General features: G+C 34.4%; 1 protein-coding gene across 1 annotated transcript; it reads left to right on the top strand.

Annotated features, from left to right (window-relative positions):
* Positions 1-16,701: 16,701 nt before the first annotated feature.
* Positions 16,702-19,262, top strand: LOC145694212 (uncharacterized protein F54H12.2-like). Its single transcript, XM_081770324.1, has 2 exons — positions 16,702-18,400; positions 19,080-19,262. The coding sequence occupies exon 1, from the start codon at positions 17,616-17,618 to the stop codon at positions 18,396-18,398; it is 783 nt and encodes a 260-aa protein (XP_081626450.1). The 5' UTR covers positions 16,702-17,615; the 3' UTR covers positions 18,399-18,400; positions 19,080-19,262.
* The last annotated feature ends 202 nt before the right edge of the window (positions 19,263-19,464 follow it).

The raw sequence follows: 19,464 nt of genomic DNA, 5'->3' as shown, positions 1-19,464 counted from the left end.
AGATTTGAAATTAAAAATGAGTGTCGAGAAAAAAAATACTTCTTTCAAGTTTGCTTCAGTATATCTCAAACATGACACCATGTACAGATCCTGCAAATAATTGTGTATAATTTACAGTTAATTTACTTTAATTTGGGACAAAAACGACGGTGTTACCTCTATTCTGTGAGAAATTATACGCCTTTAAAATTTCTGTTGGAAATTTCACGGGCGGCCATGTTGATGACGTCATTACTCTCGATCTACTGGATCGCCAGTTTGGCTCCCTTCTATTGTTTGTGTATATGACCCAAATAATGAATCTGCAGTGGTGACCCAACTTTTACATTCACGGTAACTTCCACTTAATGATTCATACCTACCATTGTATTTACTCTTGTTGTGTTGTGAGTTGTACATGGTTGTAATTGAAAGTTGATTGACACTATTTCTGAAGAGGCACCGAAGTTGACTTGAAGAATGAGAATGTGGTGTAGCAGTGACTTGACTATTTGTTAAATAACTTGGAATAGGTATGTATTATTTTTAGTCTATCTTTAAACTAAAGATAAGTTCGATTCACTTAACCCTTTAATTGGCAAGCATTGATAGCATTACCATTAAAATATTTAGTTTGCTTTTATGGTTGAACCATGTCTTCCTGATCATAATCTCGTAATTTTAAAGTATTTTTGAACTTTGGTTACAAAATACAGGGTGTTTATTTCAAAACAACATTGCTGTAAAATAGGTTTTATGTATAGCTACTAAGCAGCATTCCCCTATTATGGTAAAATATCATAAGAATACTCTCAGTAATTACCAACAGTTTCGTTGGAATATTTTCCTACAGAGCAAGAAACCACAAATAATTAAAAAAAAAACTTTCGCGGAACGTAAGAGATAAAGCTTCTATAATACTAAATTTGACTGTCCCCTCTTGACGAAGATTAGACGTATCTAAAGAAGCGACCCACAAATCATGTATATGAATATTGTATGAAAGCAATAATGCTAATTAAATGATCACTGAAGTTATAATTCGTGCGGATAACGCAATAGAATGTGATGTTGCTTGAAAGTAACACTGCCAAATAAAGGGTTAATCTTTACTGGGGATGAATCATTAGGTACTTATATTAAAATAATTTAATAATTGTTGCCAATCTTTAGTGGGTAAAAAGTGAAACAGAATCAAATGTTTATGCAGATAATCAGACGTAAGCCTAATCATGAAAAGTTATTACTTTAAAAAAGAATACCTTACAATTTTCTGACATGTAAACAAAAAATGCAGCGGATTAAATGGAGGTATTACCTGACCAGAATATTAGTGCGGTTTTTGGAGGATGGCGCTGCTGTTGTGTTTACATCAGTTTCTTTGTAAGCGCGGTGGGACAGGGGAGCGGAGAGCGTCACTCTGCAGTGTATCCAACGATGTTTGAAAGTTGAAGTTTACATGCTATTAAGTAGCCTATTTCTTTGCGCTTAATAAAGAACGCCATAAACTATATAGTAGTTATTGAATGCAAGAATGGTTCATCATTCCTGCAATAATGCAGATGTATTGTGAATAATGACATATGCACGGAAATTAACAATTTGAAAACAACATAGCACGTAAATGTGTATAAAAATTGATTACGTTTTATTCGATTTCATTATAGAACAGGTGCAACCTGTAAAACGCAGGAATGACGGTGCCAATGGCTAAACGATTAATGTATGATTGATAGCTTAGGGATTTGCACAATACCTTGCATCTGTAAGTTTAAATCAAGTTAAGGTTCGCGATTCTTGTGTTTGTTTTAACTGTACGTTTATCGGTTGACAAATAAATTATTCTCTCGAGTTTTAACCAAGGAAGAATTCTGATACGTTTCCACTCGAGAACTGTGGAAGTCCTCCTCGTTGATCTATTGGCTAGCGCATGTGTGTGCCTTTGCTGTATGTTGTTCTGAGTTGAAATCCCAATGAGCCCAAAAATTAATTTTACAATCCTTCACTTTCATTAGTCATCTGTCTTCTTTACCATACAGAGCATAATTATGGGATGTTAAACTAAAGAAATTTCATTTCTTTTTTCTTTTTTTTTATGATCATAAACCCTTTGGGGAAAAAGGAGGTGAAGAAGAATTTTCCCTTCATTTTCTTTAAAGGGCTATTGGATAGCTTGCCTTTCGAGATTGGCTTGTAAAATCTGATTATAATGCATCTTTCTTTTAGGATTATTATCGAAATACAGCCTTTTGGTAAATGTGGAATAAAAGTATTGATAAAACATCAGCGTATGAGTAACGTAAGCGTAAGTATCATTGCTCCAACACATAATAAATTCACAACCTTTATTTTTGAAAACATAAATTCCCCTTGAATTCCGTCTGAATTTCTTTCAGACTCTAGGTTTCAGGTGACAAAGAATTAACTCTACTAACTGTTTTCACACAAAAAAATAATTTTAAAACTTGGGGGAGATACCTGGGAAATGTGTTTTGTATGTTTTCTTTTTTAATACGTATTTTTTTTCTGAATTTCACTGGAGCTATAAGGAACTTTCAATTGTCTGGTACCCCACTTAAACTTTAATCGCTCCCCTACCGCCCGCAATGTAACATTGGGTATTTTTTTAGTAAAGTTTTCAAAATATGGCAGAAATACTGGATTTTTAAATTACCAAACCATGCTAAATAATGACAGTTTAGACATCAGAGAAAGTTATCTTTTTGTACAATTTCAATCAGGGGCGGATCCAAGTCTCCTTCGGAGGTGGTTGGGAGTGTGGCGGTCAAAGATTTTCAGTTTCTCTCTGACCGGACTACAGCACATCCGAAAATAATTTCAATGCAAAATAATGTTGTTACTCAAGATACTGCTTAGACAATTGATCGGAGATCACGTGGTCCAACTTGGTCTCAATTTTGAATACATCTTATTTCAAAAGTACCCAATAGAACTTGCTTTAAACAATGAAAGCACAGTTGCCAAAATATAACTTTGATTCACAAAGATGAACTTCAGTAGATGTACCCCACTTGGGACGGCTGAGTCAGCGAAATTTGATCCTGTTTTCCTGGAATTGGGAGGCAAGTTTCGACAAGCCTTTAGTTGCTATGGTCATAGCCTTTTACGGCTACCACAGAAGTGCGTGGGAAAATTTTGGTTTATTTGACCCCCCGTCACCCCCTACTCCTCCTGGAAAGCCAAAGAGCATAAGCGATTAAGCCCCTTGGTCCTATTCCCACGAGATGTCTGGAGAATATGAACTGAAAGCATGATATTCAAATGATCGAAGCTTCTCAGGAGATTGTATGAAATTGGTCTTAGTTGCTAAGGTAGATATTATATGTCATGATTTTTTTTAAAGCGTGAGATGAGACACATTATATGAGTCTCAGAACGAAACACATACCCATGCAAAATCGTGTTGATTAGTCCCTTGGTCCTATTCCCACAAAGTGTCTGTAGAAGCCGTGATATTCAAATGATCAAAGCTTCTCACGAAATTGACTTAGTTGCTAAGGTAAATATTGTATTTCACAATTTTTTTAAAGACATGAGAAAAGAAACCATATATGAGCCCCATAACGAAACACATACCTATACACTCCTCCCCCAGACCCCTGCGAATGGATTCTAATAACGGTAGCTTCTCATAGCATATCATATTGTAGAATGTGAAATGTGTTATATGAATATTCACATGATGTCTGTTATGACAAGTAATTAAAATCACTTATGTAGAGAAATTAAAGATCAGATTATGCCAAATGAATTTGCTGCTAAGTCGTGACGAGAAATTGCAATATAATATATTCCCATAGCAGAAAAAACTACGTTAACGAAATTTAGAATTGAAATACAGTCCCATATAGATACCTGTGTAAACAAAATGAAACATGACTTTCTCAAGTCTTGATGTGAAAGATATTATCTTTTGTATTGAAATCGTAACGACATATGTTTTCGATTATGGTCGGCATGATCGAACTTGTTGAAACATGTTTCTCTAAGACAAACACGTGTGTGTGTGTGTGTGTGTGTGTGTGTGTGTGTGTATACAGAGAACATTTGTGATTCAGAGTTAGAAGAGTAAAGTGTGTGTCGATCCTCTTCCACGTAAAAACTTTCACTTCATATTTGTAATAGTGAGTGAGTGTGTGTGTGTCTTTGTACGTGGTTGGTCCGTTGGATGCCTAAAGCTGAGAATAAGTGTTATCATCAGACGGTTTTATTAAAATAGGTAAGTAAAAAAATATATTATTAAAAATATTACGGTCTATGATTATTCCTGAAAGAATAAAACAATATGTTAGGTTTTCATTTAACTATAAATGTACTTCAGACAATGTATTTACTTCGCGTTTCCGTGTTCGATAGAGAAAGCTAGTTTGTATTATACTGAACGTTGATTTCTGAGAAAAAAAGATAAGATGAAATTCTTGAATGTTTTCTGACGCACATTGCAACTAGATAGCAGTTGACGACATATATGTGAATGTCTGTTTTGCTAGTCTCTTTCAAGTGAACTTCTATGATGGTTCTGAGAAAAATGATAAGAATGTTTTCTGGCTCGCATTGCAATTGACGCAAGAAGTGTCTGTAGACTTGGTATTTTAATTTTGATAATATGATGTATACGTCTGTCTTTCTGTCTGTAAATGAAATCTTTTAAACAATGAAGAGTTTTACGTCCAACAATAAAGCCAACAAGGTCTGTCTGTCTTTCTATGTCGGCTATGCTAATGGAGGCGATGGTAATGAGTTGAGTTGATTTTAGTTCAGCGTCCCTTTCAGCAGCGAGGCTATATGAGACGTGGACATACTGATTAACGTGGAATCTGAACCACTAAGTTTTACGTCTTACAGTTATGTCGGCTATGCTAATGCAGGCGGTGATGATGAGTTGTTGAGTTGAGTTGATTTTAGTTTAGCGTCCCTTTCAGCAGCGAGACTATATGAGACGTGGACCTAATGATTAACGTGGAATCAGAATCACATGAGCTCCAGCCGGGACGATGGTAATGAGAAATGAATGAATGAAATGTTGCATTAAATTCACGTACACGGTGTTTGTCCACCGAGTTTTACGTCCTACGGTTACGTCTACTAGGCTAATGAAGGAGAGGTGATAATGAAAAAATGAATGAAATGATGTAATGAAGAAAGTGGAAGGAAACTGGTGAACTCCGAAGGGAAATCCAGCATACGATGTTTGTCCATCACAAAGTTCATAGGGCACGAACTGGGATCGAATCAGGGACCCAAGCACTTGAGGTGAACGCTCTACCACTGAGCCCACCGTGCCCTCTGGAACGTAAAAATGAAATGATAAGGACGGTTTTCCGGGGACAGTCAATAGCATCTTTTCGTTAAGTTGTAAAGGAAGCAGGGAATTTGTGGTCGCTAAAATTAATGACAAGTATATAGAAAAAAAAGACGTGATTTGAACACGGGCCCTCATGCACCAGAGGTAAACACTCTACCACTGAGGCACTGAAGTTAATTTCATAATTTTCTAATGTTAATAAGAGTGAAATCTAACGTTAAATACACATACATAAGTCAACGAACTGAGAGAGTTTTTGTATCTGCACTGTCTACTTGCAAAGAGCAGAAAAATAAGATAACAGAACATGTTTTGTATTTCAATGTTGTTCTCCAGCTATCGCGTCAACATTATCTTAGGTCATGGTTTCAGACAACACGAAGCGAAGATATGTATGTGTGTGTGTGTGTGTTTTAGGTAATATTAAAACAGTGTTTGAGATCTAAAACTTGTCAAAACTAGTGTTGCTTATACATCTCGGATGCTGTTACCTATGTACACATGATGTTGATTGATTTTTGAGTTTAACGTTCCGTTCAGCAGCGAGGCTATATGCACCACAAAGTTCACACGGCAAGAGTTAGGATCGAACCAGGGGCCCCCAATCACCGGAGGTGAACGCTTTACCACTAATCCACAGCACCCCACGATTTCAACATGGGGGCACAAATCTTCAAGTTAAAACAATTGTCTATTCTCAAATAAGAGAACATTTCTCCATTTCTTTAAGTTGATCTAGGAAGTTGAACTTTATACAGTTTTCTCCATATTATAGTCTAAGCTGTATGTGATATTACTTTAAAAGGACGAAAGTAGTTAAAATATTCCCTATTATTATCATCAATTTCTTCTAAAATGCTCAGAATCCCGTCATAGAATTCGTATACTAGCTATGTACACAGGCGTGCATTAAGAAATTTTTTGTTGGGAGAGGTCCAAGCTTTGGGCGACGGGGCTCAAACACTACAAGCCTCTGTGTAGTATTGAACGCGTATTATTTTGCACTCGAAAAGACAATAAGTACTTGTAAAATACTTTCATCTATATTTTCATAGCGTCCCTTTCAGCAGCGAGGCTATATGAGACGTGGACACTAAATCACCAAGGACCCCTATCGCATCACAAGTGAACGCTTTACCAATGATTCACCGAGTCCCCTAGTACTTGTAAAAATTCTTTCATCTATATTGTCATAGCGTCCCTTTCAGAAGCGAGGCTATATGAGACGTGGACACTAAATCACCAAGGTCCCCTATCGCATCACAAGTGAACGCTTTACCATTGATTCACCGAGTCCCCTTAGATCAAAGTACGGTACTCATGTAATAATATTATCTAACATAAAGTTTACTTGTCGAGGGGCTCCCTGGGGGGTAATATTCATACACGTAAAATATTTTAAAATAAACAATATTAGTACCGATTCCATAGTTTTCGAAGGTGCTGTATTCAATAAAGACACTTTGAAAATAGTAACATGACATCTAACGGGTAAAAATAGTGATGAGCTCACGGGGTCTCCCTAGGGGGTAATATTCATACACGTAAAATATTTTAAAATAAACAATATTAGTACCGATTCCATAGTTTTCGAAGGTGTTGTATTCAATAAAGACACTTTGAAAATAGTAACATGACATCTAAGGGGTAAAAAAAAAGTGATGAGCTCACGGGGGTGATATTCATACACGTAAAAATAATTTAAAATAAACAGTATTAGTTTCGATTCCATAGTTTTCGAAGATGATGTATTTAATAAAGACACTTTGAAATCAGTAACATGACATTTAAGGGGTAAAAAGTGTTGAGCTCCCGGGGGTGATATTCATACACGTAAAATAAACAACATTAGTATCGATTCTATAGTTTTCAAAGGTGTTGTATTCAATAAAGTCACTTTGAAATCAGTAACATGACATCTAAGGGGTAAAAAGTTGTGGGCTCCCGGGGGTGGTATTCTTACACGTAAAAATAATATAAAATAAACAATATTAGTATCGATTCCATAGTTTTCCTAGTGTTGATTCCATATCGTGACAGGATTCCAATCTGTGACTTCCCGTGCACTAAAGATGAACGCTGTATCACGTAAGAAAAAGAGATGAAATCTTTTAGTTTAAAATGTCTTCCCTCCCTCATTCACACGTTAAGGGGAGCATATGAATAAGACAAGTAAGACACATGTAGGAACGGTTTTCCAGGGAAAGTCAATAGCATATTTTCGTTAAGTTGTAAAGAAGATAGCATTGAATTTGTGGTCGCTAAAATTAATGACAGTATAAAAGAAAGACGTGTAGAGAGGAGGAGGAGGAAATACGGATTTCGCGTTCACTAAAATTAACGATAAAATTCTAAAACAGAATAAGTATAAAAGGCCGTGTAATCTACATATCTTCATTAGTCAATACATTTGAAAGAGATTGTGAGCATACATTTGTTTCACTCCTCATCCCATGGAATAGGAAGAAAAGTTAAAAATATTTAAAAGGTATGATGAGCGATTATTTCATTGACATCATAAAGTTCTGTCTTATATAGTATATATTTATATATCTAATATATATATATATTGATTTATAAGTAACAAAATTCATTTCTTTTTTATTTTAGGTTGCATACAAATAAAGATAAGTGTAATCCTTTTTCCTATTCCCGTTGATATTATTATTATTATTCCTTTTTAATTACTTATATATTACATTTTACTTATTCGTATATTCTTTTAAACACTTATATATCCTTTCAAAATATTTATATACATATATATATATTCCATTTAAATAAGATTTATATATCCTATTATATATCATATTCATATACCGTTTACACATATTGCATTACGTATATACATCTGAGGAAGAAAAATGGCAAAAGAGAGTACGCAAGATTTACTGAAGGAGATTACGGTCTTCATTAATGACATTGAAGAAGAAGAAGAAGAGGTAGTGGGCGTAAATAATGAAACGCAAGTTCTTTGAAGTGAAATAAATGCCATAATCGGGATAGAAGAAGAAGAAGAAGAAGAAGAAATGCAAGAAGAAGAAGAAGAAGAAGAAGAAGACGCAAAAGAAGAAATGGAAATAGATCATCATGAAAAAATGCAAGAAGAAGAAGACGGAGAAGAACAAATGAAAATAGAAGAAAGAATAGAAGAAGCAGCAACAGCAACAGCATCAGCAACAGAAGAAGAAGAAGAAGAAGAAAGAGAAAGAGAAACTAATGAAATTCAAATTCCAGTAGAAAAAGAAGAAGAATATGATGAAGAAGAACTATTACAAATATTGAACAGTGCTAGCAATAGAACGATAACAGAAGAAGCATCAGGCCGTATTAAAGAAATTATAAAGTGGTTACAAGAAGGAACAGAAGAAGACGTCGAAGAAAGGAGAAATGAAGAAGAAGAGCTGCTAAATTTCACGTTTTCCCAAATAATAGGAGAGGATTACAACAATGAAGAGATGAAGATAGAAGAAGAAGATGATAAGTTTTACACGAATGAACTAGAAAATTGGATTAACAATTTGTTTCCCGATCCCAGAAAAGAAGAAGAAGAAGTAATATATCCCTCAATTATGGAAATATTAGCAGAGGCTAGTGCAGAACACGAAGAAATGGAAGTCGATTTAGACGACATAGAAAAAAGAATGGACGAATTGCTAGCCGTATTTCAAGCACAACGAAATTCAAATATACAAGTAGGATTCGGAAATAACAACCGTAATGATGGACACAATAGATTTCATATAATAGAAGAACGAAGAAGACAATACAGAAGATACAATATGGAGGGTAGAATGCTACGATTCCGTCTAGCCCCCGTGTGTGCAGATGAAAACCCTTTTACGGCAATTGAAGCAAGTCTACGGGCACTAATAGATTATTTGCTACGTAATGTGGACCAGCATGATTACGTAGGAATAACAATCACAAATGAGAGAGAAGGACACCGTCCATTTTGGTTGTCATTCAGAGAAGCAAGAAATCTCTCAGCAGAAGTTCTATGGATAAGTTATGAGAAAGTACTGCAAAGTAATGCGGCTTTTCTTATAAATGAAGATTGCATCGTGAATTTTCATCATGTACGTATGCCAAGAGGACAAGGACGTTTGAAACAACATGTTATGAATACTGATGAATATGTACAGGCAAAACGTGGTATTATCACAATTAAGAATAAAGGCACAAGCTGTTTAGCACATGCAATCGTCGTTGCCATAGGACTGAAAAAATACAAGGGAAGAAATCAAACTGAATACATTAGATATGTAAAACATCAAAGTAAATATATCATAGAAAAAGAAGCAGAAGATCTGTGTGAAGCTGCCGATGTAGATCTTAGTCATGGTGGTGGAATTCCTGAAATTCGTAAATTTCAGGAATATTTAAAGGATTATAAAATCACAGTGTATAGGGGTTTTTCAGGAAGTGATGTTATGTTTGAAGCTCCACCAAGTGATAACGAGAGAACTGCTTTAAATTTACTGTTCATAAATAACCACTACAACGTCATTGAAAGCTTGACAGCATGTTTTAGCTGTAAGTTTTATTGCGAAAGCTGTCATAAGAAATATGAAAAGAAGCATGCACATTTGAAACATTGTACAGCTGTATGTTTTCGTTGTCATCAGAAGCCACCATGTAACTTTAAAGAAACCCATATTACTTGCAATGATTGTAATCGAGAATTTTATGGCCAGACATGCTATGACTATCACAAGTCAGCGCCGTATCAAAATGGAAAGCCTTTATGTTCCATTGTGAAATGCTGTACCCTGTGTTTGAAAATTTATGTAGTGAAAGAGAAAGGTTCTCACGTATGTGGAGAAACTTATTGCAATATTTGCTATGATATAGTACCACCCAATCATGAATGTTACATGAAAGTGAATGAAAGAAGAAAATCGAAAAAAGCCAATGAAAAAATTATGATGGAGAAGAAATCTATGATTGTGTTTTATGATATTGAATGCACACAAGATACGAAAATAGAAGAGGAGGACGCAAACATATATGAACACATACCTAATGTTTTGGTTAGTCAACATGTATGTTATCAGTGTTATGAAGATAACAACATCAAGAATGATTGTGTCATTTGTGGAAAGCGAGAAAATATTTTTGACGGAGAAAATGTAATAGAAGATTTTCTAAAACATCTTCAACAACGTCGACCAAACATTAAATCAGTAATCTGTGTTGCCCATAATTCAAAGGGATATGACGCACATTTCATCATTAAGACCATGGTTGAGAAGATGAATTGGACTCCAGAAGTAATCATGAATGGAGCAAAAATTCTCTCTCTTAAAATAGGAAACGTAACCTTCATCGATTCACTAAGCTTTCTTCCTATGCCCTTAAGTAAATTAAGTGGTGCATTTGGGCTTCAATCGTGCAAAGGATATTTCCCACACTTCTTTAATCGACGTGAGAACCAAACCTATGAAGGGCCGCTTCCAGACATTAAATATTATGGAGCAGATACTATGAAAGTAGACGAAAGACGTAAGTTTCTCCAATGGTATACCGAACATCAAAACGACATCTTTAAAATGAAAGAAGAACTCATCAAGTATTGTGTACAGGATGTCGAGGTATTACGTCAAGCCTGTATTTCCTTTATGAATACATTTGAATCTGAAACTAATGTCAATCCCTTACTTGAATGTATTACAATTGCCAGTGCATGTAATTTAGTGTATCGTAGAAATTTCTTAAAGGAAAATACAATTGGTATCATACCAAAGAACGGATATCGATGGAGAGATGTACAATCAGTTGAAGCAGTACAATGGATAGCTTGGGAAGAAAAAAACAGAAACATCCAAATTACCAATGCTGCACGTAGTAAGGAAAAACGAATAGCATCAATGAAAGTAGATGGTGTATGGACAGATCCCAATACAGGAAAAATACACGTCTGGGAGTATGAAGGCGATTTCACACATGGTTGTATCTACTGCTACCCTAACGACAGAGATAAACCCATCTATAATAATGTTACAGATACCATGGAATTTCGATATGAAGCAACAAAGAAGAAAATCCAAAAATTAAAAGATTTTGGTTGTGAAGTGCATGAAATATGGGGTTGTGAATTTAAAAAACAATTGGCAGGAAATGAAGAGATGAAGAAGTATGTTAGTAATCATCCGTATACAAAGAAAACACCATTAAATCCTCGTGATGCTTTTTATGGAGGACGTGTGAATGCCATACGTTTGTATCATAAAGCACAAGAATCTGAAGGAGAAACCATAAAATACAAAGATGTTATTTCATTGTACCCATTTATCTCTAAGACTAAGAAGTTTCCAATTCGTCATCCTATTATCTATCTGCCTGGAGATTCAAATATTCCAACCATTGAAGAAGTAGAAGGATTAGTTAAGCTCAGTATTTTGCCTCCAAAACAACTGTTTCATCCTGTCCTCCCTTATAAATCAAATGATAGATTGATGTTTCCACTCTGCCGTTCATGTTGTGATGAATTAAACCAAGCACCTTGTAATCACAACGATGAAGACCGAGTGCTACATGGAACATGGGTAGCAGATGAAGTAAGAAAGGCATTAGAAAAAGGATACAAAATAATAGATATTCATGAAATATGGGCATATGACGTTGTTCAATATGATGAAAAAACAAAAAGTGGCGGCTTATTTGCAGAATACATAAACACCTTCCTGAAAGCAAAAACAGAAGCTAGTGGATGGCCATCATGGTGTGAAACAGATGAATTAAAGAAGAAGTACATTCAGCAATTTTATGAAAAGGAAGGAATACGTCTAGATGAGAACAAAATTAAACATAATCCAGCACTTAGAAGTTTAGCTAAATTAATGCTAAATTCATTTTGGGGAAAATTTGGTCAACGTGAGAACATGGGTCATGTCAGCATTATTAATGAACCCAAGGAATTATATGAGAAATTAACATCTCATGATATAGATGTTCATCAAATATTTCCAGTAAATGATGACATGTTATATGTGTATTGGCAATACACCGATGACGTTCCTGTTTCACTACCAACAGTAAATGTTGTCATAGCCGCATACACAACAGCACAAGCAAGATTAGAATTGTACAAATATTTAGATCAACTACAAGAAAGAGTATTATATTTTGATACTGATTCCGTCATTTATACGCAAAAACCTGGTGAAAGTACAATTCCAACTGGTGACTTTTTAGGCGATTTAACAAATGAAGTCCTCGAATATGGTAAAGAAGCCTATATTTCAGAATATGTATCGGCGGGCCCGAAGAATTACAGCTTACGTATTTTTGATCCCAGCACGAAGAAGGAGTTTCAAGTATGCAAGATACGAGGCTTTTCATTAAACTATGAATCTTCAAAACACCTAAATTTTGATGTAATGAAGAAAATGATAGTAGATAATGAAGAGGTTGCAGAAGAAGAGGAAGAATCTCGTCCCACGGAAGTAAAAATTACCAATGAGAAAAAAATTTGCCGCAGGAAAGACCATACTATCGTCAGTATGCCCGAAACAAAAATTTATAAGATAAATTATATTAAACGACGTAGAATACCAAATTCATATGATACTCTTCCATATGGCTACACTACTTCCAACAAAAGAAGAAGAGAAATGTAATAAGGCCCTTTATAAATATACGTATGAAGAAAGAATGATCATATTCTTTAACATGGACACGACGTGGAAACATCCCTTTTCATGTATTGTTGCCGGACCAAGTGGATGTGGAAAAACTTCCTTTGTAATACGATTCCTGTCCAATTTATCACGTATGGTTAATACATCGTTTCGTCATATTTATTGGTACTATGCAGAATGGCAAAATGCATACAGAGAAATTTCGACAAAAGTACAATTTATTGAAGGATTACCTCGAACAAAAGACTTTTTACCTGAAACTGGACCACATCTTATTATTATTGATGATCAAATGTGTGAAGTGAACCGCAATATAGTTGATTTCTTTACAAAGGGTTCTCATCATAGAAATCTTAGTGTACTATTTATTACACAAAACATATTTCATCAGGGAAAAGGAAGCAGAGATATGAGCTTAAATTGTTCTTATCTCGTATTATTTAAAAATCCAAGAGATAAATCACAAATTAAACATTTGAGTTATCAATTAACTCCTGAGAATCCAAAATTTCTTCAAGAAAGTTTCAACGACGCAACAAAGTTACCATATGGATATTTCTTTATTGATTTAAAACAGGATACGCCAGATGAACTTCGTTTTCAAACAAATATTTTTCCTGATGATATTTATCATTACGTTTATGTTCCATCGAAATAGAAAAAGAAGAAGATGTGTTTATAATGTTTGTTTTAAACTGTGTTTCTTCATTCTGACAATATGTCTCCAAGAGTAAAACACGGAGATCTTCTTCGTACGCTGAGCAAAGCAAATCCTAAATTACGTAAAGCTATACTGGCCAATGCAGACTCTTCAGTGATTCGAAGTATTTGCGAATGTTGTTATAATGTATTAAAAGGGAATGTACCTCTTACAAAGACACAGAAAGCAAGATTAAAGCGATACAAGAGGACGCTTCGATATCTTGTGAAGAAAGGAAACTCCATCCAAAAGAAGAAGAAGCATTTATTAGTACAGCAGCAGGGTGGATTCCTACCGGCATTATTAGCTCCTATTTTAACTGGTGCATTATCAAGTTTACTATTCCGTTAGTACAATGGAACACGCAAAGAAGATGATTTTAGTTCCACCTGAAGTTCTGAATCGTATACAAACATCAGCAACATCATCATCATCAGCCCTGGAGAAACGTGAATCTAATTTGGATCAAGAAATGCAAGAGATTTTACAGTCATCATCGCTTAGTGATGAAGAAAAGTGGAATCAGTATAATAATATTCTTCAAAAATATTTACATTTAATACGAAAACAAGAAGAACCTGTGACACTTTCAATTACGTCAACTAAATCAGAGAAGCCTGAAGTAGAAGAAGAAATATTATTATCTATACCCAAAATGTTTCGTAAAAGAGCTGAATTACTACTACATAGAATGAAACATGATGATAATATCACGTGGGATAATAAAGGAACTGTTTACATCAGAGGTGATAAACTAGAAGGATCTCACATTGTAGATTTAATTTCTGATGTGTCGCGACCCCGGAAACACACAAATCCACCGGGATGGGAGAAATTTTGTAATTATTTATCTTCTAATAACACACCTCAAGAACTTATTGGAAATCCAAAACGTTTGTCATATATTTTACGACGAACTAAAGCATCGCCAACAGCATCATCGTCAAGGGAAAAAATACCTCTGAAATCGTTTGCAGAAGACGACGAAGAAGCAGAAGAAGAAGAAGAAGAAGAAGAAAAGGAAAAAGTAATATCTCCTATAAGGAAAAGGAAACGTACCTGTAAACGTCCAGTATGGTCAAGGTGGAAACCGTAAACAAACAGTTAAGCAAGATTTACTACAACCCTTCACATCCTGCCTCGTTTTCAACTGTTAAAAAATTGTGGATAGCTACAAGGAAGAAAATTCCTATACAATGTATAAGAAGATGGTTACTGCAACAAACAACATATACGTTACACAAACCTGTACGTCGTCGTTTTAAAAGAGATTTCTATGTAGTGAATAACATTGATGATGAGTGGGAAAGTGATATTAATGATCTTCAATCTCTTCATAAATTTAATGATGGATATCGTTATATTCTTACAGTGATAGATGTGTTCAGTCGATATGCATGGGCTGTGCCATTAAAATCTAAAAGTACAAATGATGTCTTAAAAGCATTGCAAATTGTGTTCAAAGACAGAAAACCAATTACATTCCGAACAGATAAAGGAAGTGAGTTTACTAATAAAACAATACAGAAGTATTTAGTGCACAACAAAATAAAACATATTACAACTAAAAATCCTGATATAAAAGCTAGTATTGTAGAACGTTTTAACAGAACTCTAAAAGAAAAAATGTGGAAGTATTTTACAAAGTATCAAACGTATAATTATTTAAATGTATTACCTCTTCTTGTGAAATCATACAATGAAGGTTATCATTCAAGCATAAAGATGTCACCTGCAAATGTTTCTCAAAATAACCTATTACAAGTATGGCATAATCAATATGATAATAAAATAAAGAAGAAGAAGAAGAAGAAGAATCCAAATTTCTCAAAACATCTTAAGATTGGTGATACAGTACGAATTAGTAAAACTAAACGTACATTTGATAAAGGATATATGCAAAATTGGACTTGGGAAATATTTAAAGTGAAGAAGATAATACCGAGAGATCCACCTGTTTATGAAATTGAAGATTTAAACAAGGAACCACTGGATGGATTATTTTACAGAGAGGAATTACAACCTGTGACGTTATCAAAGACATTTTACATAGATAAAATCATACGTACAAGAAGAAAAGGCAGCAGAAAAGAATATCTTGTTCATTGGAAAGGATATCCTTCTTCTTTCGATTCCTGGATACCTGCATCATCCGTAAAGAAGATCGAGAAGTACAATGGAACCTGATGGAGATTTTTACGTTACGCTTCCCAGTAATAGTTCTATGGAATATTTTCCTGACAACACCTTAACATCATACACTACGAAACTTCATCAAAGAATGGAATTCCATGAAAAGTGGGAAGTGGCTATTGTTGAAATTCATTATCCTCATTCAATATTAAATATTAATGACGAAAATAATAAAAATTTTTACAAACCTGCAAAAAGTGATGAATGGAAATTTATAACTATTCCTGTACGTTATTACACTGACATATCAGAATTGATAAAGATAATAAATACGTACAACAGATTCACAAATTTACATATTTCTTATACTCGTGAGAGTAATACCTGTTTTATACGACGTCTTCATAAAGACATAGATGTAGACGTTGCATTATCACCAAGTGTTAGTGCGATGTTGGGGTTTGATCCAAGCGTTGATTTAAAGGATATGCAACAAGGCCAAAGCATTCCAAATTTACGTTTAGGACTTCCATCTACAATGTATGTGTATTGTGATATAATTCAATCTGTATTTGTTGGAGATACAGTAGCACCATTATTACGTATCATAAATATGAATCCTGTGAATCATACATTTGGAAGTAGTGTTATAGAAATTTTTAATCCTCCACATTATGTGCCTATAGAGAAGATGCATTTTGAACACATCAAAATAGATATAAGAGATAGTACAGGCTCTCCACTGGCATTCACTTTCGGAACTGTATGCGTTAAACTACATTTTCGACCAGTGCGTCAACATCGACAAATATGAATAATCCATATTTACAATATTATCAAAAACAAGCTCTTTCTGGAACTGGAAACGTTTATGTTGGCTCCCCTTATCAAGTTGGACATGGTATTGGAAGTTTCCTTGGAGGATTATTTCGTTCTGTCATGCCACTAGTAAAACAAGGAGCTAAAACAGTAGGAAAGGAATTATTAAAATCTGGAGCAAACGTTATTACTGATGTCATCATCGACAATCAACCTATTAACGAATCCTTTCATCAACGAATGGGTGAAGCGAGATCCGTCTTGCAAGACAAAGCAAAAAATAAACTGAAATCTATGCTAGGATCTGGATATCAACGAAGGAAAAGAAGAATTACACATCATTCCATCTTTAACCCTTCACCATTACACATCATCAAGCGCAAGAAGAAGAAGGGCAAGAGGAAACGTACACAGAAAACAAAGAAAAATCAGTCTTATAAGAAGAGGAAGTTATCACACGATATCTTTGATTAAATCATCACCATTATGGCTTTCTTACATCATCAATCCTGCGAGTGTGTAAAAAGTGAACTAGATATTTTTTCTACAAAACCAACGCAAACCAGTATATTGGATAATCATGTCGTTACATACAAACCAATCAGTTCACTAGCTGATAATGCTCCTATAGAGTTTGTCATCCCAGGAACAAGTGATGAATACATAGATCTACCACATACTCTTCTTTACATTGAAGCTCAAATCGTTAAGCCTGATGGATCAGCATTTGGTGAAAGTGATAAAGCTGTGGCTCCTATTAATGACTTTTTAAATTCTATGTTCAGTGAAGTGGAAGTGTATTTAAATAACAAACTGATTTCATTTCCATCTCATAATCATCCATATCGATCATACATTGAAAAACTGTTAAATTATGATGATTCTGCTAAAAATACTCATCTTCAATGTGCATTCTGGTTTCAAGATACTGCTGGACATATGGATGCAACATCTAGTGGTAATAAAGGATTTCAACAACGTTATGAATTAACAAAAAAAAAGTGCAAAATTCGACATGCTTGGACATCTTCATTGTGATATTTTTAATCAAGATAAATTTTTAATCCAAGGAGTAGAATTACGTCTCAAGTTAATTCCTGCAAAGCCAAACTTTTGTCTCATCGCTAGTGATGCGTCTGTTGAGGCTAAAGTGAACATTTTAGACGCTGCTTTACATATTAAAAAGATTAATGTTAGTCCTACAATAAAACTAGCACATAACAAGCTTCTACAATCAACAACAGCCAAATATCCTCTCACAAGAGTGCAAATGAAGTCATTCGTCATTCCAAAGGATCTTCAATCAAAAACAATTGATAATTTATTTATGGGAGTATTACCAACTCGAGTGATTGTGGCGTTTACACAAAATGATGCCTATACAGGAACAATAACTTCAAATCCATTTCATTTCAAACATTTTGACATCAATTTCTTCTCTCTATACATTGATGGAAAACCTGTACCTTCAAAACCATTACAACCAATTTTCGAAAACAACCTCTATGTTTCCTCATATCATACCTTATTCTGTGGATCAGGCATTCACTTTTCCAATCATGGCAACAATATTCCTCGCCTTGACTTTCCTCAAGGATACACTATCTTTGTTTTCGACATTACTCAAGATGGAGAAGCCAGCGCTGTGCAGCATTGGAATCTTATACGTCATGGGTGTGTTCGTCTGGAAGTTCATTTTACGAAGCCTCTACCAGCACCTATCTCCTGCATTGTGTATGGAGAATTCCAATCTCTCTTAGAAGTGGATCATCAGAGGAACATCATCATGGATTTTTAAAGGTACGTTATTTAAATATCATATCATATATGTACATGTCTGCATTTTTATACATGATGTCCTCTACACTAGATTTATTGAATGCTTTGCAAACAAATTCTTTATTTCACAATCATTTCGTTGGCGTATATGCAGCCAATGAATTACCAGCACATGTTCCACTACCTGCAGCTATCATCATAAATACAGATCCCTCGAACAAACTTGGCACACACTGGATTTCCGTATATATTCATACTGATGGCCGTGCCCATTACTTCGATACATTTGGATTTCCTCCATATGTAATGCATCATATTCAATTTCTACGTAGAAATTCCACTTCTTATACATTTAATAATAAACAAATTCAAAGTGTAAAATCATCCCTATGTGGGCATTATTCATATCTTTTCCTATGCTTCAAAGCTAAAGGAAAGTCCTTAAATGAATTTCATTACACTTTCTCATCAACTCCAGAAAAAAATGATCGTCGTTTGCTGTATTTACTTTTACAGGTAACCATGTCTTCATTCTTCTTCTTCGTTTGTTTTGATTACTTTCTTTTCATATTATTGCAGGTAGCCATTTCTTCTTCTTCTTCTTCTTCTTTATTATAATGTGTTTGTATGTATTATTATTTGTTCATGATTATAGATAAAATAAATTTTAAGTTTGTTTTTCAATTTTTTTTCATTTCAGAGAGTAAAAGATCGTCATCGTGTGTATGGACATCATCTTCAATGTAAAGATTGACTTCTATCTACGTTTCATCATCAACATCAACAGCAGTAGTATCATCAGTGAACAGTATATGGCAGTTATGAAGTTACCAACACATGTACAATGGAAACAAAATCTAACGTTCTTTTAAAATGTACTATACCTACCGTCGTTTTAATTGTGTAAATATTTTCATCAACAATAAACACTTTGTATTATTTTTTCTCTTTGAAAACAAATGTTTTATTTCTTATTTTCTCCGTTTCCTAATAAATAAATATGTTTTATGATCAGTTATGTAATTAAATACACATATCATAAAACATATTTTTAAGTCATTGAATTAAAGAATTTAAAAAAAAGA

This window comes from Thermobia domestica, chromosome 9 (assembly GCF_964235325.1).
Source record: "Thermobia domestica chromosome 9, izTheDome1.hap1.1, whole genome shotgun sequence".
Lineage (NCBI taxonomy): Eukaryota > Metazoa > Arthropoda > Insecta > Zygentoma > Lepismatidae > Thermobia > Thermobia domestica.
The sequence above is the reverse complement of the archived record's forward strand: the minus strand, read 5'-3'. Positions and strand labels throughout refer to the sequence as shown.

What these genes read in the sequence shown, in the direction of transcription:
- LOC145694212 (XM_081770324.1), top strand. Translation starts at nt 17,616, where the DNA reads ATGCTTGGACATCTTCATTGTGATATTTTTAATCAAGATAAATTTTTA.